This window comes from Gracilinanus agilis, chromosome 4, assembly GCF_016433145.1.
Source record: "Gracilinanus agilis isolate LMUSP501 chromosome 4, AgileGrace, whole genome shotgun sequence".
Classification (NCBI taxonomy): Eukaryota; Metazoa; Chordata; class Mammalia; order Didelphimorphia; family Didelphidae; genus Gracilinanus; species Gracilinanus agilis.
The window spans coordinates 236,204,263-236,228,424 of record NC_058133.1 but is presented as its reverse complement, the minus strand read 5'-3'; the positions used below and the strand labels follow the sequence as shown (position 1 = coordinate 236,228,424).

The 24,162-nt window shown below is 39.3% G+C and overlaps 1 protein-coding gene across 1 annotated transcript in view; it reads left to right on the top strand.

The window, feature by feature from the left end:
- Window positions 1-4,501: 4,501 nt before the first annotated feature.
- SEPTIN9 (septin 9) overlaps window positions 4,502-24,162 on the top strand; it is a 211,870-nt gene continuing 192,209 nt past the window's right edge. The window contains exon 1 of the mRNA XM_044675977.1: window positions 4,502-4,559. Within this exon, the coding sequence (XP_044531912.1) occupies window positions 4,505-4,559 (55 nt within the window). The 5' untranslated portion in view covers window positions 4,502-4,504. The remainder of the gene's footprint in view (window positions 4,560-24,162) is intronic.

Sequence of the window (24,162 nt, the reverse complement as noted above, 5' to 3'; positions counted from 1 at the left end):
CTATCTCTTGTTTGGTTAAAAATTCATCTCCTACCTAAAGGTATGATAGGTATAAATACTTTACCCTTTTCATTGCACTCTTTGGGAGATAAACCTTATAATGATATTTCTCAGTCAGAGGGTATACATGACTTTATTGTCCTTTGAGCATAGTTTCCAATTGTTCTCTAAAACAACTGTATCATTTCCCAACTCCACCAGCAGTGCCCTCTTCCTTCTAGTCCAGTGATGGGCAACCTTTTGAGTGTGGTGTGTCAAAATTTTCCAAAAAAACGAGCAAAACTAGAGTGGTGTGTCACTTTGAGAAAAAAACCCATAATATTGTGATATTTGTAGTTTAAATAACAAAAATGTATAAATGTAATGTATAACTATTTAATAAACCAAAAATAGGTAAATTAACATAGGTAGAATAGTCACCTATAGTGCACAGAGTGTCTATACTACACTACAACAAATGTTTTATCCTCTGCATGTAGCCCCATACTTGTCTGTATGAGGTCGCATGCAACCACGTGTCATCGAAAATGGCTACACAAGTCAGTGCTAACACACGTATCATAGGCTTGCCATCACTGTTCTAGTCCCTCCTCCATTCAGCTGTCAAATTAATCTCCTTGAAGTCCATGTCTGATCATGTCTCACCTCTACTCAGTAATTCTAATGGCTCTCTATTACCTTTAGGATAAAATATAAACTCTTCTGTTATTTAAAACACTACCTAACTCGATACTTTCCTATCTTTCCATTTATTCAAGTGTTATTCCCTCTCATGTCCTCTTGGATCCAGTAACACTGGTCTTTTTGCAACTTTTTTTAAAGCTCCATCTCCCAACTCTATCTTTTTACTGGCTATTCCCAATGCCTAGAATGATTTAACTATTTACTTCGGCCTCCCAGGCTTCCCAGGCTTCAAATCCTATCTTCTTCTGGGAGGCCTTTGCCTTTTTTCTGAGATTAACTTCTGTTTGTATTATTTTTAACTTGTATGTAAATTTTTTGTTTGTTGTCTCCTCTTTATAATGTAAGTTCCTTGAGGCCAGACGTGTATTTGATTTGCTTTGACCTTCTAGGGTTCCTGGCATATAATTAGTACCTAATAAATATTTATTGATGATATTACTGACTGCACCTTGATCTTGGGCAAGTCAATAAACCATTAAGCCTCTGTTTCCTCATCTGAAAAATAAAGGAATTGAATTAAAAGATCCCTATGGGCTCTAATGGTCCATAACCATTCATTGCACTTTTTTTATTTTTATTATGGATAGATACTTAATTTTGGTTTTCACCAGAATTACTCTTCCTCACTTTTATCCCAAGGCTATTCCAAAGCTGTTTGTTTCCAAGGTTTCCTAGATCAGCAAATATAGGTTCTATCAAAGTATTTCAAGACTATTCAAAAGGAATTGCAAACTTCAGTGTTAACAATTATATGAAATAATACTCCAAATTAACAATAAGAGAAATGTAAATCAAGACAATGTCAAAGTTTTACCTAGAACTCAGAAAATTGGCAAAGATGTTACTCTGGGTAGAACTATGAATTGGTCCAACCATTATATAAAGCAATTTTGTATTATGCTAAGAAAGTGACTAAAATGTTCATGAGAAGGATCATGGTCCTAGGCACATGCCTCCAAAGAGGGCAAAGATAAAATGAAAGGCTTTATATCCACCCAAAATATTTATAGCAGCATGTTTTGTAGTAGCAAAGAACTGGAATCAAAGTAGATGCCCAAAGTGAACTGTAATAAATGATAAATATAAATAATTCAGAGAAGCATATTCCCCAATTTTCTGAGTTAATAAATGAATACAAAGTGAAGTAAGCAGAATGAGGTAAACAACAACCATAATGATTAAAATAATGTATATGGAAAGATGGATAACAAATTAATGAAAACTGACTTGTAGAATTTTGATTACACTTGCTTCTGAAGAAGACATATGGCAATGTACCCTTCTCTCTTTTTTGCAGAAGAGATGGAGTATTATGGTAGTGGAACATGGGCATAATCTCTGACTTAGTTGATGCATTGGTTAGTTTTGGTGAAATATCTTTTTTCCTTTTTTATTCTTTATTATAAAGGATAGCTCAGTTGGAGGGGGAGGAAGTGAGATATTTTGGGAAATAAGATGATCTATAAACAAGGTTGCTTAAGAAATGAAAAGCCCAAGTCTTATGGACTACAAAGTATAGGAGATAGTGACTGAATCCAACTCCTTTATTCTACAAGTGAGGAAACTGAGGTTTAGAGAGGTTAAATGACTTGCACATTGCCACCCAGTTGTCATTGGAAATGTGATTAAAATTATTCCTTTCGGACTCCTAATTCAGGCTGTTTTCCTTGTACTTGGATGCTTTGTCCCCAGTGTAACTGCTCAGGGGAACAGTTTGATGGAGTGACTTCCCTGGTTCACCATTCTCTGTTACACCAGCTTTCTTCCTGAGTGCTGATTCTCTATGGGATGATACTAATGGGCAGGGTGTCCCTTGTACCTGGACTCAAGATAGGTGACTGTGGAGAGAAAGGGCTACCCATTTGTACATTGATTCTCTGTGTGTATGTATGTGGATTTTGTATTGGTTTGTGTCTAGAAGTGTCAGATAAAGGCATAAATAAATGCAATTAAGTGGCATAAAGGATAGCTTTGGGCAGATTCAGAAAGTTTGAAAAGGTTCTCTCTAGCACCTTGGTGTCCATTAGAGGCTCTGAACTTTAAGATTTATCATAAAAATAAAAACTTATATGCCATAAGGGGTGAAATTTTTTTGCATTAGGAATTAATATATTTATAAAAGCAATGTTTAAAGTATCTGTTATTCCATCCTCATTAATTTTATGTCCTATAAAGCTACCAATCTTGCATACCCCTATTTCTGGTTGTGTTCCTAGGAAGCAAGAAGAAGCAGCAGGAAGAGGCAAGAGTGTGCTGTCTAAAGAGCTTCTCATTAGATTCAAAAAACACCTACTTGCAAGCAAAGCCTTAGGTTCCTGGGGTGGGGTGGGGAATAAATAGACGGGAAGGAGGAGGAGACAGAGAGACAGAGTCCAGTCCCTGCTCATAATGTGCTTACATTTCTCCCCAGTGGGTTAACAGTAGGCATTTTTTGTTGTTTTATCCATTGATCATGCACCCCCAAAAAGAGTTTTCTTGGGAAAGGTACTGGAGTGGTTTGCCATTTGCTTCTCCAACTCATTTTACAGAGGAGGAAACTGAAGCAAATAGGGCTAAGTGGCTTGCCAAGGGCCAAAGAGCTAGTAAGTGTCTAAAGTCATATTTGAACTCAAGTCCTCCTGACCCTATGCCAGCTGGTGCTCTTTCCACTGCCACCTAGCACACAGATAAGTAAATTTCAGGTTATTTGAGAATGAAGATACTAATAGCTGGCAAGATCAGTATGAACTCCAAGGTTCCTTAGATGACAGATTTCCCTCTTTCCCTATTTCTCCTGCCCTGGGGCAACCCATTCCAAAGGCCTGGCAGAAAGTCTTTGGTTTGCCAGGTTTCAGGACATTTAGTTCAATAGGATAGAATAATGAATGTAGCTTCTGTGTCCTGTATTTATTCGTACCAAGCTGATCTCTCCATCTTTCTCTCTCACAGGAAAAGTCGTTCCCCGGCTCCCCATGGACAAGGATATAGTTGATATGAGTTTTTATCTTTTGGCAAAATTACCCTTTTGAAGGGTAAGCAGGAAGGAGAAACTCTGTTCCTAACTGTAGATTTGTCCAGAGAAAAATCCCTATGCCCGAAGCTTGGAGGGGCAAGCCCAGGTTAAAGAGACTCCCGAGTCCTCCTCATTTCCCCACACCCCCTCCAGCCCCAAAGTCCCTCGCCTGGTCTGGGGCCTGCTCTTCCACATTCACCCACATCTGGCCCCAGCGGAGTGGCAGCCAGCGTCGGACTTATGTCAGGGGAGAAAAGGGAGTGGGGGACTGAGCTTTGGATCACTGTCTCCCCATGTCTCCCTCCAGGACCCCGGCCTGGGCCATTACGGGAAAAGTTGGGGTGGGATGTGCTCCAACAGAAGAGCCCGCGTTCGTTCTCTGCTCCTAGCTGATCCCCTCCTTAAGCCAGAGTCTTGGTGGGCTCTGGCGCGGATCACCTTCCAGCTCTTGGCTCCTGGGTTCAGGGCAGCTTTGACGGGCAGGTGGAGCAGCCAGTGGGGGAGAAAAAGGGGCTGGGCTGTCGGCGCTGGAACCTGATCGGAACTGCTAGACAGGCGAGGAGGCTGGACTATGCTTAGGAGAGAGGGGGGGGAGGAGGGTAGAGGCGGGGCAGCGATCCCTTTCCTCTTGCAGTCATTCACTCGGATCCGGTGGGCTGAGGGGCGCTCGGCAGAGCTAGTGAGCAAGCGAGCAAGCAAGCGAGCGAGCTAGCTCCGCGCTGCAAAGATCTTGGGCTGCCAGCCCCCGGGCCAGCACTCTGGGCTCGGCCGGGGGTGAGGGTGAGGGCTTCTTCTAAACCAGCCTCTAGAAACCTCTCGCGAGCCAACATGTCTGACCCCACGGTCAATGCACAGCTGGATGGGATCATCTCGGACTTCGAAGGTGGGTGACCCGACGCTCAACTCCTGATAGCCACCCCCTTTTCCCAATTCCAACACCCGCCAGGCCCCTCCGTTCTTCTGTGCCCAGGCTATAGGGAAGGAGGCACTCACATTTAGATCCTTATGAAGATAGGCACACACTTGGCACACTTAGCCCCTATGTTTGTTCTCCACCCTCTACAATCTGTCCGGGTTCCTCTCCCTTGTTTTATTGCTAGATTTTTGAGTGTTTCCTGGGTTCAGCGGTGTGCAGCACCAAGACTCTTACCAAGAACCCATCCCCCTGTACGTTTCTGTTTTCCATCCCTCTCCCCTCGGTTAGCTAGTATCTAGAGAAGTAATCTGCGTGGTGCTGTGTTCTGCTGTTGTGTTGGGGTCCGGGACCTTCCGTCTCCCCCTCCCCCCTCCTCTTTCCTCTTTCCTCCTCTTCCCCTCCTCCACTCTGCTCCTGGACTCAGCTACTGCAGATTGGGAGCTGAGGGGGCCGAAGCTCGAGCCCTGGGGGATGCTGCTAGACTCAGACTTGTTCCTTTGCTTTTTGGGGATAGGGGATGTGCATTCTCCGGGCTAGGGTTGGGACTTAGCTGGAGGATATCTCACTTTGGGCTTCCACACTGCGCAGTCACCCCCACGATCTGGTTGGAAGTTGGGATTTGGAGACCAACTCATCCCTTGTAAAGGGGCTCCAGTCTAAGGCGGGAGGGACAGTGCATGCCGGTGTGAAAATATCAGTTTCCAAGTTTTTCCCAGTGCCTGTTAGTGTGGATTTGTGTTTAGTCATTTGTGTTTCCCAAGCCTTGTTGTATGAATATGTATCCTTTTCAGTCTCTCCTTTCTCTCATGGAAATTGTAAGCCCTCGTGGATAGATGAGAAGTTTTCTAAGTAGGAAACATCCCATAGGTTTCTATTCTATCTTTGTATGTAAGTTTTAGAGGATGAAGGCCCAGTGCTTTGTAAAGGTCTAAAGAGATTTTGTTAGGGTAGTATGATGAGGGAGCCCAACTACTTTTTGTCTACACTTCCTTTTTTTTTTTTTTTTTTTTTTTTATTTTTTTTTTATTTTTTTTTTTTTTATTAAACCCTTACCTTCCGTCTTGGAGTCAATACTGTGTATTGGCTCCAAGGCAGAAGAGTGGTAAGGGTAGGCAATGGGGGTCAAGTGACTTGCCCAGGGTCACACAGCTGGGAAGTGTCTGAGGCCAGATTTGAACCTAGGACCTCCCGTCTCTAGGCCTGGCTCTCAATCCACTGAGCTACCCAGCTGCCCCTACACTTCCTTTTAATAAATCAATTCTGGGATCATTCCCAAGTAACATGGTACAGTGGAAAGACATTCTAGTTGGAATTAAAAGATCTGATACTTGTCCCAGATCTACTGCTTTACCACTTACATGATCTTGGGCAAGTCACTGGATCTATTTCCTTATCTATAAAATAAAGGGGTTTAGGCTAGAATCATCTAAATTCCCATTTAAGCTTTAAATCCTATAAACTATATTCCATATAGTTTGGGTGCCTAACTGGGCATAGCCTTGTGACTGAGGTCGGGCAAGCAGAATTTCATTAGTCTAGCTTCAGAAGGGCTTGAAATTGCAGGGCCTGGAAGAAATGGTGGTATAGTGAAAGAAGAGTGGGTATTTACTATGTAAATAATAACAATTAATATATATTCCTTTGAATATATATATATATATTTAAACCCTTGTACTTCGGTGTATTGTCTCACAGGTGGAAGATTGGTAAGGGTGGGGAATGGGGGGGTCAAGTGACTTGCCCAGGGTCACACAGCTGGGAAGTGGCTGAGGCTGGGTTTGAACCTAGGACCTCCTGTCTCCAGGCCTGACTCTCACTCCACTGAGCTACCCAGCTGCCCCCTTGAATATATTTTGAATATATTCTTTTGAATATTCCGTGAAGTTGGTACTTTTTCTAAGAAGATTGCATCACTACTCAGCAGAAATAGGAGGGGGATTTCTGGATCTCTAGGCAAAATTGCAAGCTAGGGAAAGTTTGTCTTCAGTTCCTCCTTTACTGTTAATCAGCCTTAGTTGGGTACCTTATCACTCAGACCTGCCATCCCTGGTTCTTCCTCATTCTTCTTCCAGCCATACAAAACTTGTTATTTCCATCTTCCACTTAATTGAAACTTACTTGCATTTGTGGTTTGGTGTTAAAAAATGATAAAATGGATGCCCAGAGATCTAGGTTTAGATCTGGATCTACCGTTAATTAGCTCTATGGCCTTGGAAAATTAATTTGCTTCCCTAAGTTTCTATTTCATGATTTGCAAACTAAGGAGTGGGGTGAATTAATTGATCTTTATGGTACTTTCCTCCTCCTCTAATCTGTGCTGATAGGAACTGGCTAATTGGGAAGGCTTCTCTTTTTCCCTTTCTTCCCTGTACTAGCTGCCTGCTTTTGTTGTCTAAGCCAAGGGAATTCTAGGCTAAATAGGAAGGAAAGGTGGTACTATAGAAGGCTAATGGGGGAGTGATTTGGGGTAGGAGTGGCTTTGCCACATCCTGTCATAGGTGACTGACTTCCTCTTTGGTCTGTGATTAGGGCTAACACTGGCTAGAGATGAATGGATACCTCTAGAAGGGTAAAACCCTTTGCCAGTTTGTTTGTATCTCAAACTCTTAGTATGTAACCATTTCTGGTTACTTGGTATCTTTGGATATATCTTAGATGAGTTTTTGGATATATCTTAGGAGAGCTTCCCCAGCCTCAAAGTGTGAGGATATAACCTTTTAAAAAGATAATTTTTTAAAAAATAGTTGGGGAGTCCTTAGAATTTGGAACTAGAAGGGATCTTTGGAGCTAGACAGGACCCCTCATTTTACACATAAGGAAACAAGATCACAGAGATTAAGTGATTTACTCAAAGTTGTATAAATAGTAGCAGTCAGATTTTTGAACCCATTACCTTTGAATCTTAAGTCTTTTTCACACTTTTTAGTTAATAGGAGCTCAAGACTCTAGTTCCTATGGAGATGCCAGTTCCATTCAAGTTCTTAGATTAGCTTAGCCTCATACTTGGTAAGTGGTCCTAGAATTTAAGATAGCTTAGAGATGGGGAAATTAAGTGGCTGCTATCTATTCAACCCTATTCTTGGTGCTCTGGAGGAATAGGATCATAGATACAGAGTTAGAAGGGATCTTTGAGGGTTCTTCCAACCCTCCCATTTTATAGATGAGGAATTTGAGACCTAGAGAAATGGAGTGACTTGCTTTTGGACAAACACAGTAAGTCAGAGAGCCAGGATTTGAACTTAAATCCTTTCACTCCAGATCTAGCACTCTCCACTTTGTGATGTTCTCTCTGAAGAAATAGAAAGCAACCTATGTATTAGGAGAACATGGAAAAAAATACAAGTAAAGGCTAAAGGATAAATAATTATATATTATACATTCCCGTTACATTCAAATGAACCTTCTGCCTTCAAATAGATTAGTAGATAGTAGAGTATGTGGTTTAAATGTAAATGTGATGACACAAATTCTTAAGGGCTATAGGTGAGGGAAAGAGAAGTTTTCATGGAATTATAGAACCATGAGGCAGAGTTGGAGGGGATCTTTGAGATCATCTGGAAATATCCCATTTTATAGTGGTCCAGAAGAGGCTATTATTTTCTCATATTCTCTTTTAACTAGTAAGTATTCATAGCTGAGATTAGAATTCAAATCACCAGACTGCCATAAAATACCTTCATGGAACAGGTAGTTGTCAAAGTAGGGCTTGGAGACTGTGGAACTGGAATTTCTGAAGGGGAGTTAGGAAAAGTTATTCCAAGCAGAAAACACAGGGAAATGGGAACATAGTATGTTTGGGAGACAATATGGGGAAAGCCCATTCTAACTAGTGAAGGGCAGTGAGAAATGATGTTGTCTTGGTAAAGTGAGGCCCGATTATGGAGGGTCTTAAGTGTTTGTCTGAAGGAGATTGGACTTTATAGTAGGACATAAACAATGCAGATTCTTGATCAAGAAATGAAAGAGTGACTCTTGAGGAAGATTACTCTGGAGAAAGGCATTGTGGAATAGTTGATAGGAGTCCTGAAAGACTTGGGATTCAAGTCCTGTGTCTGATACATGCTGGCCATGTGTCCATGAGCAAAGGACTCAATCTCTTAGTACTCTGAGTTCTCACCACCCCAGGGTAGACTGGTTGATAATTTACAGTTCTGCATCTGTGGAAGGGGTTTTTATTCTAGGGGTTCTTCACAGGGAAGAAATCACAAGCTTCTACCCTTCATCCACTCTCCTACCCCTGCCCCACTCCAATTCTTGTGGTATTGTGTAAGTTACATTGGATTATGATAGATGGGAAGGGATCACAGAATGGAGGAAGAGAAAAGGCTAGACTTGCCTCTTCTGTGAGACCATTAACCTTGGTTTCTAAATGGTGGGTCAAGAAGAAGACAACAGAGTTCGAGAATCATAGGATTTAGAAGTCATTTAGATCAATTCCACCATTCTAGGCAGAAAGACGAGTTTGAATCTTACTTCAGACAATTAATAGCTAAATGACTTTGGGTAAGTAACTTTAGCTTTTAGCTATAGCTTCCTCATCTCTAAAATGGGAATGCTAATGTCACTTATCTCATAAGATTATTGTAAAGATGAAATGATATAACATATATAAAGCACTTTATAGTAGAAATGCTATTGATAATAATGATGAAGATAATTATTTTTTCTACAGATGAGGAAACTAGGGCCTAGAAATATGAAGGACTTGCTCAAACCATATAGGTAGGAAGTGAGACAACTGGGAACAAAACTTGAGTCTAGATTGCATTTTTAAGCTAAAGGGGCGACAACTGCTTGTTTATTTACAGTCATCCACAGGGCTCTAAATATTTAGTTTCTTCAAAGATAGCACAGTATAGTGCTAGACTTGGAGTAAGGATGATCAAATTCAGATCTTTCTTCAGACATTCCCTAGATGTGTGATTATTTCTCTGAGCCTCAGTTTCCTCATCTATAAAATAGGAACAGTTGTAAAACCTACTTCATAAGGCTGTCCTTAGAATCAAATGGAATAATGTATATAAAACATTTGGCAGATCTCAAAGCACTATATAAATGCACCTTTTAAAAAAATTGTTCCTTTCTGTCTTAAAATCAATACTAAGTAGCAGAAAAGTGGTAATGACTAGACATTTGGGGGTTAAATGACTTACCCAGGGTCCCACAGCGAGAAAGTATCAGAAGCCAGATTTGAACCTAGGACCTCCTGTCTCCAGGCCTGGCTTTCTATCCATTGAGTCACCTAGCTGCCTCTGCATGCCAACTCATTCATTATTATTATTGACTGGGAGATGGAAATGCTTCTAAAGTGGCCTTTTAGAAATAAAATCTGTTCAAAAAGTACAACTCTTGCGTTACAACACCAAAATCCCAAGCAATAGATTCCTTAGGGGAGACTTCAGAAACAAGTAAATCTTTAACCCTAGGACCCTGAAGAGGTGACCTGAAGAGCCCTACCTGGCCTGCCATCTTTGGGTAAATTGGAGCATGTGGTCATATTTCTAAGGTAGAGGACTACCTCAAATCAGGACTCCAAAATTTACTCAGTAGCCTGTGGGTGAACAAAACTTTTACCTGTTTCTTTTTGAGAGAGAGGAAATTATTTAACTTCCCTCTCCAAGAGAGACCCCTCATTTGGCTTTTTATCCAGTATTCACTGTCTATCCCATGCTTCCTAGGTGAGGAAGCTCGAACACTGTAGGATTTCATTGAAATTCCATCAGTCATGGCTCCTTGAAGACCTAAAAGATAGTTGACATTGATATGTATGTGGTTTCTGAGGTCACTGTCAACTTTCTTCCTTGTACCATTTTCCTCTATTTAAAGTGGAATATTGAAGGCATGATGGGACCCTTGTTCTAGATAATGAAATAAATGTAGCTACAGAAAAATATGTTACATTTTGTCATTTTTCCTAATGTTTTTCTTGAAAGGGTCTCTCATGTGTTTATCCTTACAGAAAAGATAATTATACTAATAACAGCTTGCATTTAATGTCACTTCATAGTTTACAAAGCATTTTCTTAAAACTTGCTTTATAAAGTAGGTAGTATAAGTATTATTCTCATTTTATAGTTGAGGAAACTGGAAGCCAGAAGGTTAAAATGATGTAGGTTTTCAGTCCTAGCCTCTGACTCAAAGATGAAGTGGTTTTTTTTTTTTTTTTGACTTTTTAATGCTGACCATATTCTTGTATGATAGGGTAACTGGATGAATGGGGTCGAAGTTTGGGGAGTATTTTCCTCAGTTGGAGATATTCATTAAGCCATCTTGATGGCATAGTGGAGAGAATGATGGGCCTGGAGTCAGAAAGACTTGAGTATAATACAATCTTAGACAATACTTAGCAATCCTGGGCAAGTCACTTAACCTCTGCCTTAGCTTCCTCACCTGCAAAATGGGGATAACAACAGTGTTTATCTCTCAGGATTGTTGTGAAGATCAAATGAGATATAACTTGTAAAGTGGTTAGCTCATAATAGGTGCCTAATAAAAGCTTATTCTCACCCTCAACACCCAAAGACCCTGGGCTAGTCAAGGCCATACCAATAGAGTTTAGGTACTGAAGAATCTTGTTAAATTGGGCAAGCATCAGCCTGTATTTGCTGTTTGAAGAGTGGTCTAGCCAAATTCAGAGGGATACATAACTGAGATGACCGTAGAATGATACATTTTTTTTAGCTATAGGATCTCTTGAAGGAAGGAAACATTGTATGTTAGATGCAGTGCTAAATGCTTTCCAAATATTTCTCTTTTGTTCCTTGCAACAATCCTGGAAAGGTAGGTACTATTAGTATTCACATTTTACAATAGAGGATATTGAGGCAAAGTTGTGGCTGGATTTGAATTCATATCTTTCTGATTCCAGGCCGGGCAGTCTATCCATTAGACCATCTTAGCTGCTTAACCTAGACAAAGACTGGAAATTATAGGACACATAGCTGTCCCCGATGAATTCAAGTTTGCCTGGTTCAAATGAAGTCCTTGAGTCCTGAAAGAATTGACAGATCCAATTGCTGAGACATTGTCAAGTGGTACTTGGAAGATTGTTGAAAATGGGAGAAGTATCACAAGATTAAAGAAAGAAAAATGTTTCAGTTTTCAAAAAATATTGCTAGGGAAAATTCTAGAAAAGATCATTAATAGGGCAGCTAGGTGCCTCAATGGATAGTCAGGAGGACTTGTGTTCAAATGTGGCCTCAGACACCTCCCAACTATGTGACCCTGTGAAAATCATTTAACCACAATTTCCTAGCCCTTACTGTTCTTCTTTCTTAGAACCAATACTTGTATCAATTCTAAGACAGAAGATAAGGGTTTAAAAATTTAAAAAGATCATTAACGAGGTATTGCTCAAATATCTAAAAAGGAAAGGAGTTGTTTCAAAGAGCCAGTATGGGTTCATCAAAAATAAATCATGGCAGACTAACCTAATTTCCTTTTTTGACAGGATGACTAAAATAGCAAGTGAAGGGGATACTGAGGATACAGTTGATCTAGGTTTTAAGTAAAACTTTTGATACAGTATATAGTATTCTTATAGAGATGCAGAAATAAAGGTTTATAACCAAATCTAGTTTCCAGATCTATTTTTCTGGGAGTACTTGTCTATTTTCTATATTACATGAATGAATGAATGAATGAAGAATGAATGAATGAAACAGTTTACAATATGCCAAGCATTTTAATCAGTACTTAGGATAAAAATTTTAAAAATGCTGCAATATCTCATCCCAAGAAGCTCATGCTCTAATCAGGGGAGACTCTCTCTCTCTCTCTATATATATATATATAATTCAACTGCAGGATTGTTGGGAAGCTCAAAGGTTCCAAGGGTATAGCAGTAAGTTGGATGCCAAAGTCCAGGGTTCCTAGCACTGGCAAAGTTAAGGTCCTTAACCTTAAGTTGACAGCCTAGTGAGAGAAGTACAACATGTACCAAAAGTCTACCAATCAATCAACCAATACTTATTACATACTTATATAATACTTGCTTTGGGGAGCCCAAAACAACAATGAAACAATTCTTGCCTTCAAGGTGTTTACATTATTTTGGAGGACACACACACACACATGCATAAATACATAAATATATACATATATACAAGACACATACAAAGCAGACCCAGATTAACCTTGAGTGGGAAAGTACTACCAACTGAAGGAACTAGGAAAGACCTTTTGCAGAAAGTAGTATTTGAGCTGAGTTTTAAAGGAAGCCAGAAATTCCTAGAAGTGGAGGGCAAATTCTAGTGATGGAGATAGCCAATGTATAGAGATGGGGGGGGGGGAGGTGTGTGTCATTTATTTACTTATTCAAAATTCATCCATTTATTTATTAAAGCCCTTACCTTCCACCTTAGAATTAATACTATGTATTGGTTCTAAGGCAGAAGAGTGGTAAGGGCTAGGCAATGGCGATTTAGTGACTTGCCCAGGGTCACACAGCTAGGAAGTGTCTGAGGTCAGAATTGAACCTAGGACTTCCTGTCTCTAGGCCTGGCTCTCACTGAGCCATTCAGCTGCCCCATTGTGGGGGGTCATTTATAAGGAATAGCAAATAGGCCAGTGACTAGACTATATAGAGTGTGGGGAGTGTAAGGGTAGACATCATGGCAGGTGGTGGTATATGCCTGGTATAGTAGCTTACATTTGACCATAGAGGGAGCTATTGGAGTTTGTTGAGTAGAGGGGTGATAGTCCTATCTATGCTCTAAGAAAATCACTTGGGCAGTTGTATAGAGAATGGTGGACTTGGTTTAGGAGGATTCTTGAAGCAATTCCAGTTTTCACTGCTACTCAGTTGCCATCTTGGCTCTGGCAGGATGGTGGACTTGGGAGAAATTTGAGGCAGGGAGACCAATTAGAAACTATTACAAAATGGCTTAAGTGAGAAGTGATAAACCTGAGCTAGGATGGTGGTTGTACCAGTAGAGTGTAGGAGATGGATGTGAAAGATGTAGAGATAGAAGTGACAAAATGTACAAGTAAAAGAGAAATGTGTATACAATTGGTTTTGGCCAATATGGGGATAAACACAACTGCTAACTATTGAGAAAAGAGAGACTTCTTATATGGAATAGGAAAGTAGACGCAGACAAAGGGATAGTCAGGGACACAAGGGAAGAGAGCTAAAATATGAATGACTAGAATCAGATTGGTTTGGAACTGCTTCTGGAAGAAGTGGGTCTCAAAAACAAAGCTTGGGAAAAGTGATGTGATTTGTTTTAGAACAGAGAGGTTGTTTAATGTTGGGAGAACAGAGGATTTATAGAATGTAGGAAAGGACTGGCTGTTTACAGGGAACAGAAAGTAGGTGTAGTAAGATCTGAGGACATTTAAAGAAGGGGATTTTAAAGCTACAATTAAACATTTCAGTTTTATTAGAGAGGTGGTAATTAGCCTATTGGGACTTGTAAGAAATTGTGCATGCTTACGTGAGGGAATGGTTGGGTGATGATCAAAACAGGCCAAGTAGGAAGGAGGTACCTGGAAGATAGGTACTTGTAATAAGCAGCAGAAGTCTCAACTTTCTTGTCATGTTTGGCTCACCTGGTCTTTGTCTTTTTCTCTGTTTTTCTCTCTGTCTCTTTGTATCTCTCTGGCTTTCTCTCCCTCTTCTTCTCTCTTTCTCCCTCTTCTTCCACCCCATCTCTCTCACACATAACAACACACACAGAGTCACCCGCCTCAGAGCCAGGGTTTTAGTGGCTTGGGCTAAACAGTAATCATTTTGAGATGACTATTGTATCAGCTCTGCCATTCCCCTTCCTGGCCTCGTGGCAGAATCTGTGCCCTCTCCCCAACCCCAGACTGTTGGAACAACAGTCAGTGTAGTGCATAGTGCCTGGACCTTGGCAGGGATACTGAAAGCAGTGACATATATGCTGGGGGATGCTTTAGAAAACTCTAGGAAGAAAAAAAAGGTTGAAGCCAGGCAGCCTGCTTGTGGTTTTGTTTGCTGGTGTTTCTGAAAAGAAGTAACTGCAGGGATTTGGCTCATGCTTACTCTCAAGAATCTATGCTGGGCAGGCTCATCTTCATTACAAAGCATTTTTCAAAGCCTAATTGCACATGGTGCTAAATGAGATCCTGGGCAAAACAAACATTAATATCTCTAGTCAACTGGATCACTTCATTAAAAATGGTGCTAATGAGACCACGGCTGTAGACTTCTTAAGCCTTAACTGAAGTGATTAAGTTTCATTTCTTGTTCTAGGTGGCTCAGTGGATAGTGTAGGGCCTGGAGCCAGTCCTGAGTTCAAATCCGATATTAGACACAATTTCCGTGTGATCTTGAGCAAGTGTAATTTTTTTTCCTAATATGCAAAATGAGGATAATAATAAAATTGTAAAGCAAAGTGTCTGGTGCATATTAAGCACAATATAAATGCTAGCTATTATTATTATTATTATTATTACTTCTACTCTTTTATTACTTTGTAAATTCCTTGAAGGCAAGGACTATCTTTTGTTTCTTCAGTGCTTAGCACAGTGCCTGGCACATAGTAGGTACTTAATAAATGTCTATTAATTGATCACCCTGACCAAAAGGTGTTTACTTTTTTTCTCCAGGAGGACCTGGTGAGCATGTATGGACAGATTAATTCAAATCTGTCTCTGTGCTTAGAAAAACACTTAATTGAATGCTAAGTCATTTGAGCTTGGGAACTTGGTCTTAGCAGAATATCTTGCTTGTTGTAAGCACTTAATACTTTGTGAGTGATGGTGATGCTCTACTGATGTTATATTCACAAATAGTATGTCACAAAAATATATATATACAGATTCAGAGAGTATATAGAGGCAGTGTGATGTTGTAGGAAGAACCCCGTACATGGGAGTCAAGGGTTTACCTCTTAGTTAGGTGGCATAGTGGATGGAATGCTGGGTCAGGAAAATTCATCTTTCTGAGTTCAAATCTGGCTTACGACACCTACTGTGTCTGTGTGACCCTGGGCAAATCATATAATCCTTTTTCCTTCCATTTCCCCTCATCTGTAAAATGAGTTAAGAAGAAGATGGCCATCTACTCTAGTGTATCTGCCAAGAAAACTCCAAATGCAGTCATGAAGAGTTGGACACAACAACAATGCCATCACCTTTCAGTTCTGACACTCACTGGCTGTAGGACTTTGGACTCATTTTTTTAACTCTTTGAGCTTTAATTGCCTCAGCTTTAAAATGGAGATAATATTTATACTGCTTGCTTCAGAAAGTTGATTTGAGCAAAGTGCTTTCAAAACCTTAAAGTGATGTATAAATAATATGATTGTTGCTCTTATTCATAATGATATAATTTTGTAGGCTATGACCTGGCTTTCTCTATATGTTATGGGTAAGGAAGGAATTTATGATCAAACAAGGAGTAAAAAGGATCCCATAAGATAAAATGGACAATTTTGATTGTCAGTATAAAATTGAAAAGCTTGTGCACAAATTGAATCAATGCAGATAAACTTAGAAGGAAAGCAGTTAATTGGGGAAAAAGGTTTTTCAGTAAATTTTTCTCTGATAAATGATATCCAAGAGTAGGAAAATAGTCTCAATTTATAAGAGAAATAGATTCAGAGAACACATAGAGGCAGTGTGATGTTGTAGTTAGTCCTCAATAGATTAAAAGATTAAAATAGGTTAAAAGATATGACTAGGACCTTCCTAAAGGAAGAAACCTAAGCTATCACCAACATATGAAAAATTATTCCAAATCACTAACAAGAGATAAGCTAGGAAATGTCTGAGGCCAGATTTCAACCTAGGACCTCCTGTCTCTAGGTCTGGCTCTCAATCCACTGAGCCACCTATCTGCCCCCTAAAACCTTAACATATGTTAAGAATTTTATACTTATCCAGTTGAAAGGACATTGAGCATTTTCAAGAAAGATTCCAGGGGGCAGTTAAGTGACTTTGTGAATTAAGAGCCAAGCCTAAAGATGAGAACTCTGGGTTTCAAATCTAACCCCAGGTACTTCCTAGCTGTATGAGCCAGGGCAAGTCATTTAACCCTCATTGTCTAATTCAGTGATTCCCAACGTGGGCTCCACCACCCCGTGATGGGTACTGCAGCGATCCAGGGAGGCGGTGATGGCCACAGGTGCATTTGCAAAAGGAGATCACTATGGCTTATCCTGAAATATGGGCTGTAATTCAAAAGTTCTTAATTGCATTTCCTTCATTATATTTAGTGGGACGTGGATTCAGTGCGGTAACCAATTTATTAACAAAAAAAAAGAAACCAATTGCAAATAGTCAATCACGGTGATTTAAGATTACTGCTGACGAAAATAGAGCCGAGGATTACTAAATTTGTAGCAGCACACCAAATTCATCCTTCTCATTAAGATGATTTTGAATGTTTTAACTTTTTTTGTATTACATTCTATTCTGAGTTCAATAAATAGTTTCATAATTTCAAAGTTCAGTGTTTCTAATTTACACCTTTCTTTACTATATTTTACGAAAAAGGTAGAAACATTAATACATATATCTTTCCTATTAATTGCTATTAAAATTTAAAAAAAATTAATTTCCAGGGGGTGCTAAGTAATATTTTTTCTGGAAAGGGGTGGTAGACCAAAAAAGTTTGGGAACGACTGGTCTGATCCTTAACATTCTTCTGCCTTGGAATTAATATACAGTATTTATTCTAAGATAGAGGCAAGGGTTTAAAAAAAAAAAAGAAAAGATTCCATAAGATGAAGGAGCTGTTTGTTTTTCATTAAAGCCATGTAGCTGGATGCCTTCCATATACATCAAGTCATTAATAAGATGTTTTAATTTGACTCCATTAATTTGCAAACCATACTTGGGAATACTTAACCATATTTAGGAGAAATAGTAATGGATTTAGACTAGACTGAATAATAGAGTGCTTAAAGTAGTCTCTGAAAAATTCCACTTTTTACATGAATTATTTTTTTTATATTGTATTGGTGGCACGCTTTAAGTAGAGAATAGCTTATAACATGGACATTAAATACCCTCATGTTTTCACTATTTTTGATTCTTTTTTTTATATATTTGTTATACTTTACTGAGACATGAGTGTTGACTTGAATGGTTGGCTTTATGAAAATCAATAATAAGATTTAAAATGAAGACTTTGATCCTTAGAGTTTTATAAAGTTTATTAGAATTACTTGGATAGGTCAAGACTGAGAAATAGAAGTATAAGAGATTTAAAACTAATCTTAAGTCCCCACGTGGGTGCTCCCACCATAGGCTCCTGCTGACACCTTCTTGCATGGTCACCAGAGATAGAGAGAGTCCCTTGACTTGAACCTTTTAACCTCTCTTTCCCTTCCAGGTCAAATTCAATCATATCTGGATCAAACTAAGAGCCACATAACCCACGATAGATGGGAGAGGATTCCCTTTACACATGTATGCTATAGAGCTTTTGGACATCTTGTTTGATAATCTCCAAATCCCAAATCCCAAATTTCTTTTTTTTTTTTTTGTCCCTGGGACTTTATGTGTAATGTAAAGATGCAATAAAGGCTTTTGCCCTTGCAAAAGTTAACTGAAAACTTCTGGCAGTTAGAGGCTTTAGAATCCTGTGAGAAAGTTCAGTTCCTGAGGCTTGAGGAGAGCGGAAGGACCAAATGGAGCTCTGCCTTTGGCTTTCTGCTTTGCTTTTGGCCTGTGCCTTGTCTCTGGACAATTTAAACTTAGCTAATTTTCTCTGGACCTTTCCCTGACCTTCTCCATACTATTCCCTTGTTACCTTTCCTGATTTCCTGTGGGCTCTGGGAGGAAGGGTGGCCTTTGGGTTTTAGTGAATAGACTTTGTGGGTTTAGTTTCCCTATAGGCAAGTAGAACATCCTTGAATCAAACCATCCCTTGCTTTATTGATTTAGTATACCCTCTACTTTAAAAGCAGCCAAATCTTCCCTGGTTGAGAGAGCAGGTTCTCTCTCAGTCTAACCCATTCCTGTGACCCTCCCCCATCTTGAGTTTCTCCCTAGCCGCTGTCAGAAACCCCAAACCCTTCTCTCCCTCTGACTAACCCTGAACATTAATAAATCACCTTGTTACCTAATCAAACCCTCTGGTGAATCTTTGTGTTGAAGAATTAGGCAAGGGTTGAAGGGGAAGGAATTATTCTCTTTTATTTCTTGAGGGAACTGGAGGCATCCATCTTGGGAGGAAGTAGTTGCCCGACACTTCCTCCTGAAACCCTTTGGTTTCACTGACAGGGAGGAGCCTTGTGACTTCTCCTTTGAGGACTTGAGAAACTAACAAGAAAGCCCTCAAGTCAGATTCAAACCATTTCTGACTGACCCTATTCCTTGTGTCTGTAGAAGTACCTTTCCTGCCGGGAAGGATACAGCCTATTTCCCCCAGTATCCTCTGTCTCTAGCCTGAGTGTCTAGTCTGTGTTAGCTGCCTCTCCTGAATACCTCACCTGTACCCTTACCATCCAAATACCACCTTGTCCATTCCTCCCTAAAGTTAGCCATCCCTTCCATTCCTCCTCCTAATATCTACCTCACCTTTATTCCTCTCTTTAACATAAAGATTCATAAGATCACCCTATATTTCTTCATAATATATGTCATATTGTTTTTGCCCCTTAGCCAATATATACATACATATATATATGTATATATATACACACACATATATGTGTGTGTGTGTGTGTGTGTGTTATATATTACAAAAGTGTTAAAAGTTGTTTTTTGGGGGTAATTCAAATTATGAATGCTTTGTATAAAGTATATGAAACACAATTTGCACTGGTCACTGGTGTTCTCATCCTTTTGTAATTTTTAGGCTTATATCTGAGAGGAATCTGGTAGAGTTTCTTGCTAGTAATTATGTGCTGTCATTTGAATTTGTTATTAGGGATCTTATCTGACCTTGTCACTTTCCAGTTTTTAAAAATGTCTTAATAATCTTAAAATTTTTTTAAGATATAAGATTTTTAAAAATGATTCATTTTTTAAAAACCCTTACCTTCTGTCTTAGAATCAACATTTAGTATTGTTTCAAAGGCAGAAGAACAGTAAGGGCTAGGCAACTGGAGTTAAGTGATTTGCCCAGGGTCACACAGCTGTGAAGTGTCTGAGGCCAGATTTGAACCCAAGATCTCCCATCTCCAGACCTAGTTACTCTATCCACTTACCTAGCTTGTTGCCCCTCTAATTCATATTCAAAATGGGAGCTCCAAATTCTTTCCCTTCCTCTAGCCCAGCGTTGGTGAAGGTATGACATGTGCAGAGCTGGCACTTGGGGAGCTGATCCATTCTCCATCTTCTCAGCACTGGAGGACATTTTTTGCATGCCCTGCACCTCTGTCCATCCACCCAAAGCAAGCGCTTCCTCCTTCCGCTCTCTGGGGTAATGGATGTGTGTGGGGGTGTAGTATTGGGGTAGGGGCTCACAGGCAGCTTGAAGCTGCAGTTTGGGCATGTGAACTTGAAAACCTTTGCCAGTACTGCTCTAGCCTCTCCCATCTATTGAGGAAACAAGCAATATTATACACATTATATATGTGAAGTAATGAAAAATATATTTTTATATTAGTCATGTTGCAAAAATAAATAAAAAGGTAAGAAAAAATAAAGGAAGTGAAAAAGTATGCTTTAATCTGTACTTAGAGTTCATCAACTCTCTTTCTAGAGGTAGGCATTTTTTATCATAGGTTCTTTGGAATTATCATGGATTATTAGAATAGCAAGGTCTTTCACAGTTGATCATCATTACAATGTTGCTGTTACTTTGTACAATGTTCTGGTTCTGCTCACTTCACTTTTTTATCAGTTCACATAAGTCTTCTCAAATTTTTCTAAAACCATCCTGCTTGTTATTTCCCATAACAAAATATTTCCTCATAATCCCATAACACACCTTATTCAGCCATCCCCCAATTGATGAAAATCTTTTCAATTTTTAATTCATTGCTACAACAAAATATTGCTATAAATATTTTCCTATATGTAGATCCTTTTCCCTTTTCTTTGATCTCTTTGGGATGCAAACCTAGTAGTGGTATTCTGGTGTCAAAGAAGAGTATGCATAGTGTTATAGCTCTTTGGACTATACATTTGGGTTCTAAATTGTTCTCGAGAAGAGTTGGATGAGTTTATAACTCCACTTTTAATTTCCAGTTTTGCAGAAATGGTAGGGTTTCAGTCACTACCCTTGATATAACCATTCTGTCTTCAAACCAACTATGCTCAATTTTTCTCTTTTGAGTTTTTCCTAACTTTATTAGGTTGAATTTCTTATAACCCTATAGAGAGACATGAAAAATTTTCCACATCTTCCTTCTTTGGAAATTTGGCCCTTTATTTCTTTTCTTCCTAAGACTCTGTAGTCATGTTTTTGATGTTGAATCGATTATTTTGTTCTTTGCACTGTTCTGACTCCTTGTATAACCTTTACCTTTTAATATTTGTTTTTAATTACTGAGAAAATTTAGAATTTCTAATATGCTTTTGTTTTTCATAGGTTTCTTTTGTTGTTGTTTTTTTACTTTAATTGGGCAATATGATTGTGTATATTAGGTAGGAAAACATTGTCATTTTCCACTACCTTTTTATTTATTTCAAAAAATCTGCCAGGTTCTTTCTGCCATGGTGGTTTTTGATGTTTGACCTTCGTTAGAGGCATTCCTTGATAGCTCCCCCTTTTCTTCTGTGATTCTTACGATGGCAATAATTACCAAAAATACTTTTTTTTGGATTTTTCTGTCAATTAAAGTAGGAGAATGTATCATTTCAGTATGGTGATAGTAGATACTACCCTTTAATAATTATCACATTTGCTTTGTAAACCAAAAATCACTATGTAATTATCAGCCATTATTGAGTGTTATGTAGATGAAGTATGGGGCATTTGTTTGTGGATGTGTGTAAAGTTATATCCAGGGCCATCCCCAAGTAGTCTTTGGCAGCTGGGCCAGAGACCCAAAAGTCTTTAATTTTTCTACTATTAGGTACAGCTCCCAGCTACCACTCTGAAACAAACTAGTGGATGGCATATTAAATATCTAAGGCAGTAGATTCTTAACCTTGGCAATCCGATGAAGTCTATAGATACCTTCTCAGAAGAATGTCTAAATGCACAAAATAAAACACATAGGATTACAAAGGAAACCAATTATTTTGAAATACAATTATCAAAATATTTTTTAAATTATGAGTGGCCTAATATTAATTTGTGAACCCTTTGGGGATCCATAGACCACAGGTTCAGGTTCTTAACCCAAGTTAAGATCTGAGATTTACCATGGTCAATCTCTCTAAAAGCTTTTTATTTGCTGTGTTTTTTTTCTTCTTGCTTTCACCCCATAAGTTATAGTCTGAAAACTGGTTGTATACTCACATATAAGGTACCATCATAAAAACTGTGTCCAGTTTTACTTTCCTTCTAGAGCTTTCTCAGTTTTTAAATCTTTTGGACTTTGGGAATTGTATAGTCTCCCACTATGTAGTAATGGTCCATGGCTTTTTGGACTGTGGTCTGAGAAGTCTGACATGGTGTAATGGGAGGAAGGAGACTTTGTAACTAAACAAGATTTTTAAAAATGCTCTTAACAGTGGGCCATTAGGTCAGGAAATCCTAGCTCCCCCAGGGATCTAGAGACTGTTCCAGTGCTCCAGCTGTTTAAATTTAGTCTGGAGAACATTCAGAATATCCAAAGAGACTTGCAGATCTGCCATGTCCTTGTATGTTATAGTTTATCGAAGGAATTGCTGGTGTCCCATGCTTGAGCAAAACAGCCTTGTTTTCATGGGTGATATAAACAACCAGACTCTCTGGAGAGTCCAGCAAAAGCCTGATTAAACATTCTCACCAGACTGTCTCTGACATGAATCAGCTTTATTGTCTAGGGATTGCCAAAGGCAGCATAGGGAATGAAAGGGTTATATACCCAATGTAAGAGAGCCTTCTACCTCTATTTCTCTTCCTGTGTGTTTTATTACTACCTCTTCCTCTTTCTCTCTTCCTCATCTCTTCTCCTTGACCCCTTTCCTACTCTGTAATCCCACTCTTACCTGTGTCTCCGTGAGCCTGAAACTTTGTCCCAGGCAATTTGCTTTCCTCACACTTTCTGGACCACTCTTAACACATCACTCTGTCTTTTTAAAATTTTCCCAGTCTATATCAGGCAACTAAAAATGTCTTAGAAATCTTTGAAGAATGACTAATGAGTAAAGACAGAGCCCAGTTGTTAAAAGTTTTCCTTGAATTTCAGAAGCCAGAAAAACAAATGGCTTTAAAACCCATTAAGGGCTTCCCCTGTATATAAGGCTTTCTTTTTCTTGTCAATGAAATCAAGAACTTTATGCTTTGGGAATAGAAGGTAAATAGTTGATGTGAGATGGAAATAATAACCATTCTGGTAAAATTTTTCATGAAAAATGGTGTCAGGATGACACTATCTCTCCTCTCCCTTCTCTTTTCCCTAACCCTAGTCGGAACTTTTATTATCCCTTATCTATACCCCTCTTTTTGACTATTGGTAGTAACCTCAATAAGATAGCTGGGGGCTGCTGTATGAATGATGATGAATCTATGTATTTTTTAGAGGAATGGAACAGAGATAACTGCATCATTACCTTCTAACTTCCTCTGCAGGATGTGCTATGTTAAGAAAAAGTCCTTTTTATAGCTAGATCCATTTTTCTGAAAACCCAGGAAAGTGACCAGGGCCTGGAAATTGGGTTTTGGTTCTGACTTCATGACAGCCTGGTATAATGGAAAAAATACTGATATAAACAGACTCAAGATCTACCCCTATCTTTGCAACTAAAACTTGTAAACTTGGGCAAGTCACTCAACTTCTATGAGCCTCATTTTCCCCATGTAAAAGGTTTTAGGGGTGAAAAGCTGGAGTAATTGGTCTCTGAAGGCCCTTTCAACCTTAATACTTTTTTATGGATGTTTAATTGGTTTGTGGACTGAGTCAGGCTCCTTCCCATTTTGTACTTCAGTTTCCTCATTTGCAGAATGTACAACATAATTAATGCCCAATTTTCACATTCACAGTATGAGAAAATGGGCACAGAATACTTAGCTTTTTCTCTTTGGCCAGTGTCTTTATTGGCAGGGTTGTGATCTGCCTCAGTGGATACTCATTTTGAACCCAGGCCCCATGCCTCTATTGGATCTGGGGCTTGAGGGGGGCTCTGCTAATAATGAAATCCCCAAAGGGTCCTCTAGAAAGTTTACCTAGATGAAAGTCCCTTTCCTTCCTCTTTCTCCCCCTATTTTGAGATTGTTATGTTAGTATAATCTTGGGAGTATCATAGTTTGGGAGTAGTAGATCTGTGTTAGGTCTCTGATTTGCTCTCATTTGAGCCCTGTAATTACACTGGAAGTTAGGTGCAGCTCTTTCAGGTGCACTTTCCTTGAGCCCTTCCTGTCTTTTTGGCCCCTGCAGATGCTGGTGTCATCTAGGAAGTTATTAGGGTCTTGCATCCTATTATTTAATGCTTTAATCTTGTACATTTCTGCTCTCTCTGGGGCTAGATCCTGGGACAAGAATCCCAGGCTTTCAGGAGACCCAGAATGAGTTGGCAGGGACACCTTCCCTGATTTCTAGATTGATATCTCTAT